This window comes from Phyllostomus hastatus, unplaced genomic scaffold (genome assembly GCF_019186645.2).
Source record: "Phyllostomus hastatus isolate PE091 unplaced genomic scaffold, TTU_PhHast_1.1 phas_scaffold_755, whole genome shotgun sequence".
NCBI classification, from domain to species: Eukaryota; Metazoa; Chordata; class Mammalia; order Chiroptera; family Phyllostomidae; genus Phyllostomus; species Phyllostomus hastatus.
In genome coordinates, this window is record NW_025334039.1 from 2,863,997 (window position 1) to 2,884,271 (window position 20,275).

The following is a 20,275-nucleotide window of genomic DNA, read 5'->3' on the forward strand; positions in this document are numbered from 1 at the left end:
ATGGCTAAGGAGCCATCTGTGTTCTGTGAGTCCAGCAGGAGCTGTCAGGATCCAGAGCTCACCTCCCCTCTCCTTTCTTTCTTTTTTTTAAGACTTTATTTATTTATTTTTAGAGAGAGGGGAAGGGAAGGAGAAAGAAAGGGAGAGAAATATCAATGTGTGGTTGCTTCTAGAGCGCCCCCTACTGGGGACCTGACCTACAACCCAGGCATGTGCCCTGACTGGGAATCGAACTGGCAACCCTTTTATTCACAGGCCCACACTCAATCCACTGAGCTACACCAGCCAGGGCATTCCCCACTCCTTTCTTAATGGACGTTCCATAGACTCCTTGACCTTCAAGCAGCAACAACCAAAGCCCATACAATAACGCCCTCAAGGGGCCCACAGGGAGCCTCTTCCTTCCCCACAGCTGAAGACGGAAGGGCAGGGGCGTCAGCAGACTCAAGGTTCCATTGAGGCCTGAGAGGTTGCAGGGGAGGGTCAGAATATACATCCAAAGGCTGGGGGGACCAAATGCTGGGGTAACCTCCAGTGGGGTCCCATGTACTCCTTTCCCACCCCTGAGATACTCAGTCCAGGTTCTGAAAAGATGTGAGCACCCACGATGCGCAAGGAGTGACATCAGGAAGCACCAAAAGTCAAGCAGATGCCCCGTGCTGCCGCTTACTAGGTGACGTCAGGCAAGGTACCCTCTCAGCTTCCTCATGTGGGAAAGTTAGGGTACTAACTCCTTCCATCCACCCACCACACACGGCTGTTAAGAATATTAATAACAATGGTCGATGAGGCTTTGTAGACTGTGCAGGTCTAGAGAATTAATAATAAATAACAAGGCATTGTGGGGTTCAAAATTACAGTCACTGTGGCCTGATAAATAGTAAACGTCTCCTCCTGTCTTCCCATGGTCCCTTGCTTCAGTTCTGCTCTGTTGGCAGGTGAGTTTATCCCCCGGGGAAGAGGGAAGGGGGAAGGAGGGGCCAACCTGAGTTGGTCAGTAGGAACATTGGGTTAAACCAGCTCAGATTAAGAATTTGAATCAATCAGTGTCACGCATTCCAGAGAAAAGCAAACGGGTCTTTCCCATCACGACGCTAGACTAGGTATTGGCAGTGGTGTGTACCTCCCCCGCTGGGCCAGTGCCTGGCACTTAGAGATGCTGAACTATTTCCCGAGTGAAGGATGAGAAGCAGAGATGGAGAGAGACCCGCAAAACCACAAACAGTGAACCATAAGGGAGCAGATTGGACAGAGGGTTGATTTATCTTTACAATTCTGCACGGCCAATCGGAATCAACTGATTTTTCACCTAAGAGCTGATTTCTCCCTCTATGGACTTGACCTAGCACAATCTAGACACAGTCTTAGTGTCATCAGAAGGCTTACGGAATTTTCAAAGGATCCAAATACACCCTGTCACAGCAGCCAGCACGGTCAGTGGGGCTGCCTGCTGATGACACGCCAGGTGGCCAGGGGAGGAGCCCCAGCTCCGGCACCTCCACTGTGTGGCCTTCAGTGAGGCTTGTGAGCGTCTCTGACTCAGTTTCCTAGGCAGAGCAGTGAAGCTAACGACACTGCTCTCATTGGTGGGGGTGGCAGGATGAAGCTGAGAGAATACTGGGAAAGTGCTCAGCACCGATGCTTACACCTGGCGGACCTCAATGAACCCAGTGTGAATCACGACTAAGGAGAGAGAACAAAGCCTTGTTTCTTCCTTCCCGGGACAGCGTGGCATGTGGACACCAACAGGCGGGTTCAGGGAGCTGTGGTCCAGGCCCAGCCACGAAGTGAGTTCTTTCTACTTGTAAAAGCTCATCCGCTGCTCGTGTGCTGGAGCTGAGCCGCCCCACACGTTCACCCTCCCACTTCTCAGGTGTCTGATTTGCAAAGTCCACCTGACACCCAGGCTGCAGGCCGCCACGGGGCTGGGCCAGGAGAACCGTGCAGGCCTGCTCCCCTGGCTCTCAGATCCCAGAGTCTACACAGACACAGCTTTCAAACTTTGAATCAGAGCGAGGTGCCGGCTCATAGGAAGAAAGTGGATATAAAGGAATTGTGAGCAGTCATTCCTTTTCTGCTCTTCAAAGAGAGCCAGCCTTTGCAAAGGGGAGATTTTCAGGGCTGAGGATTCGGGAATACAGAGGAAGACTCCAAGCCGGTGGCTAATGGTTAGGACCAGGATCTTGGTTTGCTGGTTAGTGAAGTTCCATTGATTCCTGGTTCGTGTTGCAGACGACAAATATTTACGCAGTGCCCACTGCATGCAGGCAGTATTCTAAGCGTTGGGGAGATGGCAGTGAGTCAGACAAATATTCCTGTTCACGTGGAGTCTACAGTCTACGGCCATATGCGCTCACTGAACAAATACATTTAGCTGCCAACTGTGTGCCAGATGTGATTCTAGAGACACAAAGATAAATAAGAAGTAGCCTGACTTGTAAAGGTGAACAGGTGAGTGGATTATTCAGTATAACCTGAGGAGTGCTGTCATGAGGGTTTCAGATGCCTGGAGAATAAGAAACCCAACAACAATAGCTGCCATACTAAGTGCTTCTGTATGTTACGGTATTTCGTTTTATCCCCAAACAAGCCTATGAGGTAAGCACTCTTAAGGGCGCGGGGCGGGGGGCGGGGGGCACTGAGGCTGAGAAAGAAGCGCTTGCCCAGGGGGGCACAGCCAGGGATGACTCGGGGACGTGAACCCAGGCTGCCTGACCACAGACACTTGGGTATATAGCACGATACACTACGTGTTATGAATTCTCCCCATAACCTCAACCAGATTAGACACCTCGGTGAGTAGGTAGTTTACACGACACAAGTCTGTAAATATCCGACCTACAGTCACCATCTTCTCCGTCAGGGTTTAGGAATTCAGGATGGACCCTTTCTGTGTGTGTAGAATTGATTTAGCCACAACACTTCTTTGGGGGAAAACCAACATATTTCCTGATCTCAGAGGCAAGGCAGTTTCACAGCGCTGACCTTTGAGAGCCGCAGGTCAACGTGCCAACTTCTCGGGGTGGAAGCAAGCACTTCGGCGTGGGAGGCTGGGGAGCGTCTGGCTGGAAAAGTTATTTTTGGTGCGGAGATCACTTTGATGGGTTACACCTCTGCTCCCTTGCATCAGAAATGCCACTTGGGAGTGAGGATGCTGCCTTGAAGGGGAGAGAAAAAGAGGAGGTTTGCCTCAGGAAAAAAAAAAATAGCAGAACTGCAAGTAATCGTGAGGACAGGGAGAGGGGAGTCCTCTTCGACTTTGGAGCATTTAGTCATTGGACCCTGCTTTCGACCAGTTCCGTCTTTCTAACCATGGTCCTTCTCATTCCCGTCCTTCCTTCCTCCCATCGCTTTTGGGGTCTGCAGCTCTGCAAGGTCCCAAACCCAGCACTTGCCTTTCTGTCCTCTCCCCCACCCCCAGCCCACCTCACTGGGTGCTTCTCCGAGCCTCAGCAGGACACTCCCCTGGTTTGCCTCCACGGCCAAAGCCAAAGCACAGACACACTGCAGGGTCCCTGCTCCCTGGGACACCTGAGCCTCCCAGGATGTCAAAGCCAGAGCACTTGCTATTCTGGCCAGTGCTTCTCAAACTCCACCTGGCAGTAGAATCCTTTTCTCAAATGCATCTTACGCCCAAGTCCAGTATATTAAAAAAAAAAAAAAAAACAGATGAAAGGGTGGCAACTATGGTGATGTGTGTGTAGGGCAGGGGTGGGAGGCCTCCCCACTTGACCTCCACAGGGGCCCCTGCCACAATCCCCTTGGGAAATACCCCTTCTGACTCACTCTGGTTAGTGTGGTTTCCACTGAAGCACATGCATGCTGCCTGTTCCCTGAGCTGGAAACCATCCCCAGGGTTTGCTGGCGGAAATACCCTGCAGCTCGGGGCACAGTGTAGTGACCGCCTAGCAGGCCACACAACACAATCGATCCCTTCCTCCTCCCAGGTACACTCTCCTGTTGACTTGTAGGACAGGTCTGGTTCCCCTTGAGACGGGCTATTCCTTCTCAGTCCTCTTTTCTTGTTCCTCCTTTCCTGCCTGGCCCAAGGAAGTCTCCGTCCTCGGCCTTCTCGTCTCTTCTGCGTTCACTCCCTCAGTGACCTTGTCCTCTCCCGTGGCTTTAAAAACCATCCATAAGCTCCCCACTCCCAAATGTGTATCTCCAACCATTCTAAATGCCAGCCATGATTATCCAACTACCGAGCGACGGCCCACCGGGACATCTGAAAGGCACCTGAACACTCAGCCTGTCCCAAACTGGACCTGAGATCTTGCCTCCACGGACAAACCTGTTCTTGCCTCAGTCACCCCCAGCCCAGCGTACGGCCCCTCCATCCTTCCAGTCGCTCAGACCACAGCCCTCGAGTCCTGCTCGACCCCTCTCATTCCTTTACACCCCCCGTGCGCCAGCCACATCTTATTGGCTCTTCCTTTTCATTATGGCCCAGACTCAGACACTTCGTAGCCCACCTCACTGCTCCCGCCCTGGTCCAGGCTACCGTCATCTCCTGCCTGGATTATTGTTAAGAGCCCACACACACACTGGTCTCCTTGACATCACCTTTTTAGAGCCTACTTTCCACCAGCAGCCAAAGTGGTCCTTTGAAATCACAAGGCATACCTGCCAACCTCTACTCAAAACCCTGAAATAAATTCCCAGTTCACTGAGAATAAAAGCGCAAGTCTGCAATAGCCTGTGAGGATCTACTCAACTTGGTTTCTCCTGATGTTCTCTTGCTTTCACCACAGTGGCATCTCTGCGCCTTCTGCCTCAGGGCCTTTGCACTGGCTATTCCCTCTGTCTGGTACACGCTTCCCCCAGATGCTCAGATGGCTAGATCCCTCACCTCCTTCACCTCTCTGTGCCAGTGTCACCTTCTCAGTGGGACATTCCTGACCACATCTTCTTCAGTCCTCCTGGTCCCCCGACTCTGGTTTATTTGTTCAATGGTGGGTATCACCTTCTAATATCCTATACTTATCCTATCCTATACTTATATTACATTGACTGTTTTGTGTCTTCCTCCACTACAGTGCAAGTTCTATGAACGCAAGGATTTTTGTCTGTTTGCATACTGATGTATGCTAGGTGCCCAGAACCATGCGTCCTACACAGTAGGCTCTCAATAAATATTTACTGAATGAATGAATAAACAAAGGACATTTGCAGCTTATAGATCGCTTTCATATTTGAGAATTCCTTTGAGCCTCAAACCTTTCTGGGATTTCTCAGATGAAAAAACAAGTCCAGAGAGGTTGAATCACTTGCCTGAGATTATGTAGCATGTTCTAGAATGGTCCTCGTGCCCCGTTCTGTCCTTAAACGCTCAAGCACTGCCTTAGCTGACTGCACTGGTACCAATCTCTCCTAAGCCCAGGCAGGTCCCATCCAGCTCTCTCCTGTCTCCCCAGACTCGCACCTGGCTTGGCGGTGACCGTATTCGAGGTACAGTGCACAGGCTGCTTATCTTTGCCCAGAGGGGCATTTATACACTGCCACTCAAATGAACTCATATCTTGTCTCTAGGGACCATTTGTCATAGACATAAGCTTCCAAGACAGCTTCTCACGCCAAGCCCCTCCTCCAGCACACAGGAGGGACCCTGACATGCTGTCCCACCTCTGGCCTTCTGTTTACATACATGCCACAACAGCTGGATACCCCAGAAGGAATGAGGGAGGGGGTGCAGGCAGCAAGGAGGGGAGAGAGAGAGACACTCTGCAAATCAAGAAGAGGCTCCCCTGGTTCTTTCTTAACAACCATGGCCGTGAGGTCGTGAAGCGCAAGTTAATAACTGCTTCTAGTCCCCTGCTGAGAAATGTCGTTCAGGCCTAAGCTACAGGGATTGTTTATTTCTGTCTCATGCATCCTACTACGAATTGATTATCTGCTCCTGATCTTTTGCATAGACCACTGGGAAGCTTGCAGCCAGCAAATTCTGGTTCTCGGGACTTCGGGGTCCAAGACTTAACCAGCGGGCCCCTGGTTCCCAGGCTGAAGGACTGAGAGTGAATTACACCACTGGTTCTCCTGGTTCTCTTGCTTGCAGATGGCAACTTGTGGGACTTCGTGGCTCTATAACCATATGAGCCAATTCCTGTAACAAATCTCCTCTTATTTATATATCTATAGGCTTGGTTTCTCTGGAGAACTCTAATACAGTAGTAAACACTCAAAAAATGCTAGCTTTACCATTACTAAGTATTGGGCTTTACAGTCTTCCAAAGTATCACCTCATTTGACACGTCGGACTCCCAAGAACACCAGAACCTGGTATCATCATTATTTCCCATTCTTCTATGAGCAAACTGAGGTTCAGAGCAGTCAGGGGCCGGCCCAAGTCTCAGAGCACGGGTATACCCTGCCGCCCTGAGCCGAAGGCTTCCCACTGACTGGAGGGTTCAGGCACCTTCCTGCACCCCTTCCTGCTCCACTGCCCCGCACCCTGTAGGCTCCAAGCGGTTCTGCGTGATGAGGCCTGTGAAATCATCAGCTTGCTCTTGGTCGGTCCTTTCATCCACAGCTGTCATGCTGGGAAAAGGAAAACCTGGACCAGCCGCAGAATCAGCAAGAGCAGTGAGCGAGACCAGGTCGTGAGAAGTATAGGAAGTAAGGAGCGGAGGAGGAGAGACCAGGCCCCACCCACACCTGGGCCCTCCTGCACACCAGCCTGCCCCAGCGATGTGGATAAGAAGCCTCAGGAGATGCGTCATCTGGGCTGAAGATGGCAGCTGCAGCATAAGGGAGAGCAGGAGGAGAGGTGGGGTAGGCTCCCAAAGAGGGGGGAACAGACGCAGAGCCCAGAGACACTGACTCAGAGTGAGACTGGCAGGTCACGTCCCCCCCCCCCTTCACCCCCACCCTGCTGGCTTAGCTCCAGTGTGGAAAGGAAAGTCTTGAGGCTTGATCCCCAACATCAGCCCTGGTCCCCCAAATGTCGGGTGTCCTGGTGCTGACCACAGCCGTCCCTGGAAGCACAGGGAGGGACAGCTGGACCTCACCCCACAGTCCACAGAGGCTTCATTCAGTGGCCCCATGAGCCTTCCTCCTCAGGAGCTGTGGCCCTGGGTGCAGGGTAACATCTGGATGGTTACTTGTGAAGACAGTAAACCCACCGCAGGCCTGCAAGCTCCATGAATGCGGGAGCCATGCCTAGTTCTGCTCCCAAGGGTGAGCCTAGGCCCCAGACTTCCGAGTCAGCACAGAAAAGGCCCCAAGGGGCCGAGGGCGGAAAGAGCTGTCCTGTTCCCCAATACTGCTGATAATGAATGGAGAGAGAAGAGGTGACTTGTGTCTGCATGCTTCTCAGGCACGTGCTGACCCCCAGGGTGGTCCTGTGAGCTGGGGTTAGAGAGAAACGATGACCCATGGCTGCCCTCAAAAAAAAAGAAACCCAGTTGGTCCAAGCAACCTCCACCTTCTCCGAGGCTGGCACTGAGTTTGAGGTACCAAGCTGCCCCTCCGGCTTGCGCTCAGATGTCAAGGCCCTGGGGAGCTGCTAGTCTGGTTCTGCCTTGAGCACACCTGATCCTCCCAGTAATCACTTTCACCGGCTCGGCCATGAGCGAACGGGGACCTCCGTGCGCTTCCAGACTAGCGTTTCCTTTCCTGTGAGATACACAGTAAAACCGGAGATGTTATAGCCAGTCATAAACTCGTCTCCAAAACTGCTGTGACAGGCAGCCATCCTCTCACCCCACTCTGCCTCCCAGGAATGATCTGGTTTGCAGGAGGCAAGGAATCACAGTGGACAGGAGCTGAGCTGAGAATGCAGAAACCTGGGGCACTGACTCCGGTTCTGCTGTGTCACCGCGGGCCAGGCCGTGTCGTGCTCAGGCCTTGCTTTCGCCACCTGTAAAATGTAAGCGCTGAACCAAATTCTCCCTAGGGATGAGGTGTGACATGGGCGGGAAGAAGGTAGAATTTGACTTGAGCTGAAATCCCCATTCTGCCATTTATTGTCTTGGCAACTCGGAGAAAGTTACTAAATGTCTCACAGCCTCAGATGCTTCTGCTGTAAGATGGGAGTGATAGCCCCTACCTGGCCTTCCCATGTTCACGCACCTCTTCCTGTCTGCTCTCCACACCACAGCCTACCACGAGCTTTCTAGAACACAAATCTGATCACACCATCACTCCTTTAAAGCTTTCGAAGGCTCTCCAGTGTCCTTGGGAAAAGACAAACATCTTAATCTGACAGGTGCTAGGTCCAGCTCCAGCCATTTCCCCTCACTGCCTTCTCCCATCGTAGCCACACTGGCCGCTCTCCTTCTTACCGTGCTCCCTTCTGCCACAGGCCTTTTGCACATTCTGTTTGCATTCAGGGAGCGCTCTTTCACCTTTTCAACCCCATGAGCCATGCTCCGACCTCACGCAAGCCTCACTTCCTGAGTGAAGCCTTCCCATTCTCCCGATGACATCAAGAGCCTCAGTAAGGACTCTTAAAACCCCATGCATCTTTCCTTTGTAGCATCCGTCCCAGGGGTAAATTTACATCTGCACGATTAATTGACGAAAAAACATAGTGCACTACCAGCCTGCAATCTCCACGAAGGCAAGGATTACGTTGCTTAACATCTAACACAGTGCCTGTAGAAAAGGTCATAATGAATATAATAAAATGCAACGTTGTCAACATTTATGAAGCAAGTTCTACATGTCAGGCACTCCCTAATAGCCCAATAAATTAGGTTTTAGTATTATTCTTATTGAACAAAGGGGAAGACTGAATCACAGAGAGGTTAGGTGACTTGCCCGTGCTGGGTTTTACATGGCTAATAAGTGGTCAAATCCTGAACGTCTGTTTTCTGGCATGCTAGTTGAAGCCTTCTACTCGATAAAGGGGACAGAGTGCCTCCCTCCCCTGCTCTCAACTGGACTCAAACATGAGTGAGAAAACAACTTGTGCTGTGTTCAGCCCTCAGATAGTAGGGTTTGTCTGCAACAACAGCTAGCATTACACTCACTAATCAGGTAAGTGGTACCATAGTGGGGTCCTGAAACATGGGCATTGGCTTAGAAGTTAGAGAGCGCATCATGACATTAGAGACTGGAATACTGGAGACCCACATTAGGCAGTGGTAATAGTTTGGGTTAAACTATAATCTACGAAAACCTAGAAGGCAGAACTCATGCCTGCTGAGCCTGTAAGGTGATTCTTCCCAGCTGAGTTTAGCATGGTATTAAGGAAAGAGGGGAACTCAGACATCAATTAGCCAGTGTGCAAATAAAACTGGAAAGAAAGAGTGGAGAGCTGAAGAAGACAACTCAAACAATCAGATAAACGATGGAGAAGCCTTGTGAGTGAAATATCAAACTAAGGGCAGAAGCTTCCCAGCTAAGCCTGATGGCCTCGAGGTAGCTGCCATTAACTTGAGAGGAAAAGAGAGGCAGAGAGTTAAGAAACAGAAATAACGCAGGCTTCCGAATGAGGTCTGGGAAGTAACTTTGGGTGTAGCGACTGGCGCACTAGGCATCATAGCGAAGATTCTAAGTTGTGAGAGCTGCATTGGCAAAATCCGTACGCCTGGATTTTAAATCTTTTGTGCTTACAGTATTAAAACTTGGGCCTCCAAAGTTCAAGGGCAGGAGCTAGGTTACAAAAGATTTAGAGCTTTAAGGAGACCACTTTGGGTGTGGCCAAGAAGAATGGTAAAGAAAAACCTCCCGCAGGGCAGAGCCAGGAGCATGGAGACCAACGAACCAGGAACTTCCCCACAGGGGGCTGGCTTGGGCAGGGGACTCCACCCACTTCTAGGGCACACAGTGCCCGAGTCGCCAAGTTTCGTAACTACTAAGAGCCAGTGACTTCTATGTGTCTTTTACTATTGCCTTTTCCTAACAGGTTATTCTTCAATATGGCAATAAGTGACAGATAACATGTCTCTCTTGGCTCATGGGTCGCTGGACCATGAGGAGCCACACTCAGTCCAACAGGTAGGACAGAGATTTACCCAAAGATCCTGGCCTTTAAGTTGGAAGCACTGATCAGACAGAACATGAGTTTCCTCCCTCGGGGAAAGGGAAACATGTTTTGTGTGTAGGAAGGATGCGTACAGCTGTTTGATGGCAGGGGCCCATGATACATGAGCACAAGTGATGAGGTCCCTTGACGACTTAGCCCATAATTCATTCTCCACAGTCTCCTGCTTCCTCTACCTGTTGGCTGGATGAATGTCCGAGGAAGACCCCGAAGGCCACGTGTTGACAATAAAGAAGGCAAGCTCTCCCTCAGTCTTGTCACCTAAATGATCCTCCTGCCTCCTCCCACTCTATCCCTCCACCAATCGGACTTGAGTTAGAAATGACCTTCTATTGTACTAAGCTCCTGAGATTCGGGGGTTGTTTTTTTACAATAGCTAATGTAACTGTGATGATTATAATACACAGAGCTCTTAAGACAGTGCTTGGCACATAATAAGCACTATACAGGTTGTAGTTATTATGATACTCATTTTACAGACAGGGGAACTTCAAGTCACGCTGTGTCCAACTCCGAAGCCCTTTGCTATTTTATATTTACATCTCAGTAGATGATAATCAGACCCATTTTACAGGTGAGTTTCATGCCTGGCTCCAGGTCACAAACAACAGCTGACCCAGAATTACAGGCCTCCCTCCTACTCAAATTTGCCTTCAGGAAGCTCACCCCAGACCTCAGGTCTCCAGGTTGGTCCCCCATTGTTTTATTCTATCGTTACCTTTTGTCTTATGTTTCAGGAAAGACCCTACTTGCAAAGGCCCCAGCACAGAACTGGCAAGTCTGCATAGAAAACCAAATAACCCTCCGCTGACCCAAATTCCAAGTTTTAATTTACACTGAGCTAGTTAATTAAAAACGTGCTCTGTAAGCACAGACACCGCTGCGGCTAGCTCCTGAGATAGCTTTTGCTGTTCTGTGTAAGAAGCAAGGCTTCTGTGGAGACATTTCTGTCCATCACAGTGCCGATGCACCCCAAAACAGCACAGACGGTCTGGGGCAGGAAAACCGCCGAGTGGATATTTCATGCAGAATCAGAATCTATGGGGCAACAGTAAAACTAAAGGCCCCCAAATCACCCCACCACCGAGCAAGGGTTGGAGAGACCAGGGCTTATGTTAATTAATGTTTACAAAGTGATTGGGGATCCCTGAAATGAAAGAGACTATTCACAATCCCCAGAGCATTATTATTATCAGCAGCCTGAATAATCTGCTTTTTTATTCTTAAGGAAGCCATTATTATCCAGTACCTACTATGTGGCAAGTGTGTTCACATACTTGATCTGATTTAATACTTTTAATTAGTCTATGTGGTAGGTTTGAATTTTCTTCCTTTGTCTCTCTCTCTCTCTCTCTTTTTTTTTTTTGGTAATCCTCTCTGTACATATGAGAAAACCAAATTCAGCAAAAATCAAGTCACTTCTTATAAAGTGGCAGAGCCAAAATTCAAGGCTAGAACTTTCTTCGTGTGAAGGTCTCTCCCTTTTATCCTGCCAACTCTGCCTCTTCCAGTCTTCCCTTCAGAGTCTCTTGCATTTAAAACAAAATTTCATTCAAGGATGCCTATGGCTTTTCTCTTTTTGTATGTCTTCTTTTAACTGAGGTATATTTTGCAATACAGTGAAATGCACCTATCTAAAATTTACAAGGCGATGCATTTGAACCCACACCCGTATTAACATAAGGGGCATTTCTAACACCCCAGAAAGTTCCCTGGTGCCCCTTCAGTCACAATGCCTTTTAAAAAAATACAACAAATAAAATGAACTACTTTCCTCTGACCAAAACAGTCTTTTTGTAACTTAGGCAATGGGGGTGTGCCCACGGGGTATATCCCTGAGATGGGAACACTGAATTACTTGATGCTGGAATTATTGGGAAGTGGGATCCAGCTAGAAATCTGCTGGCTCCATCCACTGAATGCATTGGGACCAACTAATCCGGATGAGACAGAAAGAAGAGATACAATAGTGTCTGCACTATTTAAACGACTATCACCATTTTGGTCTCTCCCATGTGTCAGGCACCAGACTGTAATACCCTTGTATACATTTAATCCTCATAATTATGACTTCCATTTTACAGCTGAGGACACTGGGGCTCAGAGAGGTTAGATAACCCTCCTAAGAACACACAACTAGAAAACAGCAGCCTCGAAATTCAAATCCAAGAGGTCTGACTTCAAAAGCCTTTACAGACAGATGTTGATGGGCAAATGTTAAATCCCACAGATCTGATGGGCTGGTTACATTCATTCAACAAACAGTACGCAGCATCTGCAAAGTGCTCGGTGTTGTACTGAGTGATGCGGAAGGAGATACAAAGATAAGACACGAGCTTGCACTGGCGGTGCCACCAATGATACGGAAACACTTAACACAGGGTCGGGGTTGTCAAGGAATGGAGAAAGGGCTGTGAAAGGGCCAGCCAGGCATGTGGGTGGGGAAGGGGGTTCACCAAGGAAGGCCTCACAGAGATGCCAGGAAGATCATTCCAGAGCCAAGTCTTCAAGGATGAGTGGGAACTGGCCAGCCCCGAAGGGGTTTGAGACGAAATGACTAGCACACACACCAGCATGGGGAAACACTTCTGTCCATCCCTCACTTATTCAATAACTTGAGCAAAACCAACTAAACCAAAATTTAAAAGCAACACTCACTGGGGTCCCCAGCTCTTCAAAATGGCTAAAAATCAACATTTAAAAAAAAACAGCTTTAAAGTGTAAAACAGTCACCAGAAAGTTCACACCCTCAGCCCATGCCTGTGATTTTTTGAGAGTGGTCAAGCCCTCACTTAAAGCCAATGATCTTTTATTTTCTGAGTTGAGTCCCATGTGACTCGTTTCATGATTCTTCAGGCCTTGGCAGCAAACTGGAAGGGTGGACAGGTGCAGAGATGGCAGGAAGAAGGGGCAACCAAGGCAGAGAAGACAACACTTGAAAAGATACGTGAAGAAACTCACAAGCCATAGCTTTCAGGACATCCCCGTGTACTATTACACCAGAGCCTGCTCAGCTCAACAGGCATAATAAGCTCCAGCTGTGTACTACGGGCCCTCTCTTAGGCCTGGCAGGGGATGTGAAGATGTAAAATCTGGTGCTGCCCAGTTCCGTTGGGTAGAAACAAAAGGTGTATAAACTGAGACAGGAAGAATGTCGGGTTGTGAAGGGTCTCTTCAATTGTGTAGGCGATGAAGCGGGGAAGAGTGACTTCACGACAGGGAATTCATCTGTCAGTAAGGAGCAAGAAACTTAAGCAAGATACTTAAGTTTCCCATGCCTCAGTTTCCTCTTTTGTACAATGGGGATAATATCAGTACGGTTTTAAGGCAATGCTGAAGGTCAGATGGGTCAACACAGAGAGTGGAGTTGGATGCACGTGTTCGTTGTTAATCGCCTCTGCACCTCGCCACTTCCTCAGTCCTTAGATTTAGTAACTGCTCCATCAATATTGCCGAACAAATGAATTCACAAAGGAATGGATAAGTGATCTACTGAGTCAAAGGGGAAAAAAATTGATCGTGGAAGGCATGAGCTCTTTCATAAGGTTTGCAGATCAGAAAGACGGCCATGCAAAAAAATAGTTTAAGAAATAGCTGTGTGTTTCATGTCTGTTTCAGGTATGGGAGAAATTTATCGCTCCTTCCTTAACTCTACTGCCTCCATGACCTGCCCTTTTAAACAAGCCCAAGAAAGAGAGATGAGGAGATCACAATGAAGCCAGAGTGTACCTCATACTGAGAGATGGCTGGTGGGGCCCTGAAACCCAGGAGTTAAGCTCTGCGGAGTGGTAGAGGCTGTGATGACAGCAAACCCCAACCACCACACACTCACCCTGCCCAAAACCAGCGCTGTGGGCTTCTCCTTCCTTAAATTATACTTACTCCAAAAAGGATAAACACAAACACTGTCTTTAAAAGATACTAACGATCATAAAAGTAAAACCAGGTTGAAAAAAATATGGAGGCTACGAACACAGGGCACTGCAGGAGGACCTGGGGGTGTCTCACAGATCTCCCCCCTTATTTCACAGATAGGAGACTGGGGTCCAGAGAAGGAAAGCGAGCCACCCAAAGCCGTAACTTGAAGAGATTGGCAGAAAGTGGCAGAGCAGGACGCCCAGATTCCCAAACTAGAGCCTCCTAAGGGGACCGCTCTGTTCTGCCAAAGGAAACATTGAGGGGAAAAATAAGAGGAGGTGCCAGCTCCAGCAGGGGATAAGGGCTGGGGGGAGGGGAGTAAGGAGTCAAGAACCATTGTGATGGGTAGCTAAAAGCAAGGGTGATGGGCACACGTAGTGGGAAGAAAATTTAAGACCCTCTGAGCTTTTCATGGAGGTAGGATTCCAAACGAGGCATAATTCTGTCCAGCCCAAGTTCCTGATATGTGCAGGTGTACCCACCTCCTTCTACAGGAGCGCACACAAAGACCAACGCCTTCTTCCCAGGTGTTTGCCTCTGGGTGAGGATATCTCGGGATGGGGGGGTAGGGTTCGGGAAGACTCGAAGATACCCTCTGGTTAAGGACTGCGCCCTCGACTGGCTGCAGAGGGGGAAAGGCTCGGGCAAAGAGATCACGCAGATTCTCAGGGATCAAGACCCCGCCCTCCTCCCCCTCTTTGCTCCTTCCTTCTCCTCCCCTAACGATAACCGTGACCAAAGCCGGGTGAAGGGACTGAAAGCTGAGGGTCGGTTTCCGAAGGGCTTTTACTAGAGCGGGTCGCCCCGTGCGCCTGCTCGCTCCCGCGCGCGTTCACGGGCGCACTTCACACACACGCACACGCACTGCCGCGCACACGCTCACGCGCATAGAGACTCACACACTCATATGCACGCTGCTGCTGGCACCCCCAGAGGCCCGGCCGCGCCCGCCCCATCTCTCCTTCAGCCCCGGGAAACGGACGGGCAGCAAAATGAATGAAATCTGCCCAAAAAGACTGCATTTCAGCTCCAACCACGCAACCTCCGGCCAAACCGCCAAATATAAAACAAAGTTTTATTTCGCTTTCAGACTCTCCAGTTACGCTTCTACCATTTCCTGTGGAAAATTGAAGCTTTGAAGTGTCTAGCTCCGGCTTTCACAGACAGGGCCGCCAGTTCGAGCTTTCGAAAACCAGAGCCCCCCGGCCCCACCCCGTCCGCCTCCCGAACGGCAGGTTCGGTCCCACCCAGCTCCTTCCTCCAAAACAGGGCGGGGGAGGGGGGCGGGTAGAATGACAGAACCTGCTAGAAACGACGCCCTACATTGCCTACCCCCTCCAGAACCCCGCCCCACTCCCATCCTGCACGGGTTCCCCGGCGGCGCTCCTTAAGCCAAATGGTAACCGCTGCAGCTCCCTGCCACAGGGCACCAAAAGCGTCAAGAACTGGGAGGTCGGAACTGGAAAGGGGTGGGGGGGGGGAGGGTGTTCACTGCGCAGCACCCACCAGCCGTGCACTCTGACCCTTAAAAACTGCCCCGGAAAAACTTGAGACCTTTAAGTCTTCTCGCTCCACCTTCTCCCCCCACACACTTCTCCCCTGCTGTCTGGACGACTAGCGAGCTCTCAAAGGTTCTGCCTTTGTGGTCACGGGGCCTCTCCACCCAGACTCCGACGGTGACCCCTTAGGGCGCGGGGAAGTACGCGAACTGGGCAGCAAAGGAAAGAATGCACCTCCTCGTGAATTCCAGGGAGACAAACTTGTACACCTGAGAATTTGGCACCTTCAAGGTCATCAAAACAGGGCTGTGGCAGAAATATGTACCAGACGCAAATGATCGCAAACCTTTCCACCACCTCCACCACTCCCAAAAGCGTGTTCAGTGCTTCCCACTGCCTGCAGGAGGCAGCCACCGCCCCGCCCCGCACTGGGGGCGGGACCGCGCGCTCTCCGGCTTGGAACCTTAGGAGCCAGAGCACTGGAGGGAACGGGCGGTTTCCGGCCACCTCCAGCTCAGCGGTCCCCTCAGAAGCTTGGGACTGCAGCGGGTGGCCGGAAGACGCGGGAGGGGAACGCGAGGCAAACTTGCCAACAGAGTTGGCCGTGTTGAGTGGCACTCGCATGGCCACTTACCGCTGGCGTTCTTCCCGCAGATGAGGTGCTGGTAGGGTTGCAGGAGCCCCCAGATCTCAGAGTCGTTGTTGACCGTGTGCTCCAGTGTCTCCACGGTGAACTTGGGCGCTTCGTGGAGCGTGTGGTGGTGGTGGTGGTGGTGGTTGGCGGCGGCGGCGGCGACCGGAGGGGCTGCAGCGGCCGTGGCAGTGGAGGCCGGCGGGGCGCAACAGCTGCTGCCTCCGCTGGCGCTGCTGGCTGCGCTGCAGGCGCCGCCGCTCGCCGCGCCCCCTCCGGGTGCCTCCCGCTCCTTATCCGCTGCGGGGACCGCATTGGGGCCAGAGCCCGGGCCTGGGCCGGAGCTGGAGCCCGAGCTGGGACCGCTGCAGCTCCGGGGCAGCCCGGAGGCCACGACCCGCGCATAGATGTCCCGGAAGAGGCTCTCCATGCAGGCTGTCAGGTAGATGGCGGCGTGCTCGTGGATGCGCAGCGCCACGCGGCTGTCCACCATCCAGCGGTACACGCGGCCCACAGAGAAGGTGAGGCCGCAGCGCGCCGACTTGCCGCGGCCCAGGCGGTCGCCGCCGGCACTGCTCATATTGTAGAGGGACAGTGCGGCCAGCGCGGCCGCCGTGCAGTGCGCCGCCAGGCCCCAGGATAACACGATCTCCATGGCGCTCTGGATCTCGTACTTGGTGCACTTAGCGAAGCGCAGGCTCAGGCGCTGCGCCTCTTTGGCGATGCGTACAAGCGCCCGGCTCACCAGCATCGACAGCTTGGCCAGCGCGTCTTTAGGCAGGCTGCCGGGGACCGCCGGGCCTGCCCGGGGATCCCGCGAGCGCAGCAGCAGCGCCTCCAGCTCCTGGAGGGTCCAAGGGACCTCGTCGAGGTCCGGCAGCAGCCGCGAGCAGTGCTGGCCGGCGCAGTCCAGCCCCTCGGAGTCTTCCACCAGGGCAGTGTTGACGGTGTCAAAGCTGTTGTGCCGGCTGTGCATGGAGTCAGCTAGAGGCGGCCAGCAGCTCCCGCCATACGGGGACGCCGGGTGTGAGTCAGAACAGCACAGGGACAAGTTGGAGGAGCGCACCGAGTCCGCCGCGCCACCATAACCCGAGTCCAGCGTCAGATCCTCCAGCGTTCGCACTACGGGCTTCTTACCTCTTCTTGCCATCTCTGCGCCACTTCATGCTGTGGCCGCCGGAGAGCCGAGGGGAAGGAGCAGCGAGAAGCGGCGGGCGCCCGGGCGCGGGGAGAGCCGAGTCCACGGCGACTCGGCTCACTTTTCCACCAGTCGCTACTACCAAAGTGTTACTACTTTCGGCTGCCTCCCCGAGCCGCCGCCGCCGCTGGAATGCACAGGGGAGACCCCGGAGTCATCTTCCAGAGCCCTGGCCGGAGCTGGGGCTCACTGAGGAGCGGGCCAGGCCGGGAGGGAAGCTCACGCTGGGACTTGCCCCTTCTTTGCGAAATAAAACAAAAAGTATCTGACCCTCTCCTTTCTGGGCCCGGCTGGGTGCACAAGCCACCGGGATCCCGCCTCACAGTGTTCGTAGGACGGAAATAGACTCAGATGCCGCCGCGGCCGCCGCAGCAGCAGCAGCAGCAGCAGCTCGGCGGGCGGCTGGCTCCCGGCTCCCGGCTCTTGGTTCCCGGATCCCCGCCCGGGGTTCACTCGGCGCCCGCCCGCCCCGCACTGAAGCGCAGCAGCATCCGCGGCGGCTGCAAACCCTGCCAAACCCCGCAAACCTAAGGAAGCCCGAGGGGCGGGCGTATGTAAAACAGGACCCAAGGAGAGCCAATGGGATCAAAGAATGCTAATTACCTTTTTTTTTTTAAACTCCTCAGCTGCATGCGTCCCCGCCCTTCACACACGCCCCTAGGTTGTGATCAAGGCTGCAGGAAGTGGGGAGCAGCGGCCTGTGCATTGGGGGGCTTGTGCGAGCACAGGGACGCAGATACTTCTCCCCTGCTGCTGTCCCTACCCCCCAGACTCCCGGCTTTGGTACTAGAACCGGGAGGTTGCAGGTTGAGCAGGTGATTCCCCCCCAACCCCGGTCCGAGGTATGCTCCCCTTAGCTGTTTTATACGGTGTCTGCCCGGGGTCGCTCTTCCTGCCCCCGCGTTTCGACTTTCACTTCCTTTCCTACACGTAGCGTGTTTTTTTCTCCTCTCTTCTCCCCCACCCTCGGGTACCCAAACAAATTAATGCGGCCCTCTTTCAGCCCCAGGTTGTCCTAGTGTGGAGGGAAATGAGAAACCAAAGGAGCTGAGGGCCAGAGCGATGACACCGCTGGACAAGGCCGTATCTCTGGACATCAGCTGCCTGCTTCCAGGGGCCATTAACTCGGTTCCTTTCAGCAGGCAGGAAGGTCCTGAGCCCATCCTTCAAACGCCTTGGTGCGGGGTGTCGGGTGGGTGGGTGGGTGCGGGGCGCTGGAGGGAAGGCTCAGGTCCCACTTTGCGGTCCTGGTGGGTGTGGTTCCAGGCAGGTGGAAATTTGCATGGAGGGGAGTTTACTTTTTGACTAAAGATAAAACATGTGCGTGACTTGGCTGCATTTGTGTCAAATGGCAGTCTTGTTTGGCTCCACCTACAGGGGTGGAAACCATTCTCTTCTTCACCAGGGGTTCCCCGGCTCCCACGCAACAACGTCTCTGCCTGGGGTAGGAAACCCTTTTCCTCTGACTGACTAGAATTTTCATCTTAAGAGTCCCCTCCTGTAGGAAGGTAGCCCAGATCCAGATCCCTCAATGCTGGCTTGGGTGCTTGGACTGAAGCCCCAGCCCAGCCCTGCCTCATCCCTTCTCAGACTGTGGAATTCTGGACCCTCCTAACATTAGGTTGTTTCAGCCTGATAACAGGCCTAGATTGCGCACTGGACTAGGGGGAGTCCCCAAGCATAGGCCCTTGGTAAGTATTTGTTGTAAATGGGGGGATGAAGGAAGAAAGGACATGCTTTTGAACTGCTGGTTTGAATGTTCAACAATAGACTTCCCCGGTAAATTGTTTGATGTCTCTCACCTGTCACCCCATCTCCACCATCACCCTTCCCTTCACATCAGTGAACCACCCTTGCCCTGTGTATCATCCTAATGCATTCTTCATCACCTCTCACTTTCACTATTATTATATGATATTTTATGAACTGGTTTCCTTCTCTCCCTTCTTTCTCTAAACCATCCAGTCTAAGAATCTTCCAAAAGTGCAGTCCTGATCTTGTAACTCCTCCCGAAAAAATTAAGGTTCCCCACTGCCCTCTAGATATATCAAGATTGTATTAGCTAGCTGGCCTTCACTGATGTCTTTACTCTGTTCCCAGACTCCATTTCCATAGTATTCCAAACCTTTTAGAAGGGATTGTGATGCCTAACTTCATGTGTTAACTTGAGTGGGCCACAATTGCCCAGTTTAAACATTGATTCTACCTAAATCTCTGAGGACCTTTCCAAAGGAGATCAGCATTTGAATCCATGGACTCAGTAAAATAGATTGCCCTCTCCACCGTGGTTTTTCCCATCACTGGTTGAACTTGGACATCTCATCTTATCTCCAGCCCGTGGGCTGGAATCGACATCATCTGCTTCCCCAATTTGCAGGTCTTTGGACTTGAACTAACTCTACCGCCAGCTTGTTTTTTTCCCTGTTTTTCTTTTACAGAGAATCAGAACCAATAGAATATATATATTCTCTAGAAACCCAACTAATACATATGGTCTTTGATGATCTGAATCCTGCCTTTCTCCGTAGCCTCTTTATCATCACTGTCGCCTCCTGAATATGTATTTGCACTCACAAAGACACAGACACAGATATGCTCACACACTTACACAGATACATGCACACCCATGAATAATCACAGACACACTCAGAGACCTACACAGATACCTGCACACCCGTGGATGAACACACAGACACCCCCCCCCCCACACACACACACCCTGTGCTCTAGCTATACTGACATCACTCGCTGGTTTCCCAAGTGACCACGTTGTCCCTTGTATGGGATCTGCCTTTGCAGATGTTCTATTTTCTCAGGACACTTGCCTTCCTCTTCTCTGCCTGGCAAACTGCTCATCCTCTAAGGTTCCGCTCCAAGATTATCACCACTGTGGAGATTTCCTCGATGCTGTCTGCTCTTCACCCAGCCCAGACCCTCGAAGGTGTCTCCTTCTCTGTTCTTCAGAACCTTCTCTCCTCTGCTCGTTTCCCTATGAGCTCATCCACTCGTGTACCTTCGGTTACCACCTATGTACTGCTAATGCT

At 51.8% G+C, this 20,275-nt stretch overlaps 1 protein-coding gene across 1 annotated transcript in view; it reads right to left on the reverse strand.

Annotated features, from left to right (window-relative positions):
- The window catches only part of BTBD11 (BTB domain containing 11), a 260,130-nt gene extending 242,386 nt beyond the window's left edge, over positions 1–17,744 (reverse strand). Inside the window, exon 1 of the mRNA XM_045826636.1 lies at positions 16,037–17,744. Within this exon, the coding sequence (XP_045682592.1) occupies positions 16,037–17,183 (1,147 nt within the window). The 5' untranslated portion in view covers positions 17,184–17,744. The remainder of the gene's footprint in view (positions 1–16,036) is intronic.
- Between the last annotated feature and the right edge of the window lie 2,531 nt (positions 17,745–20,275).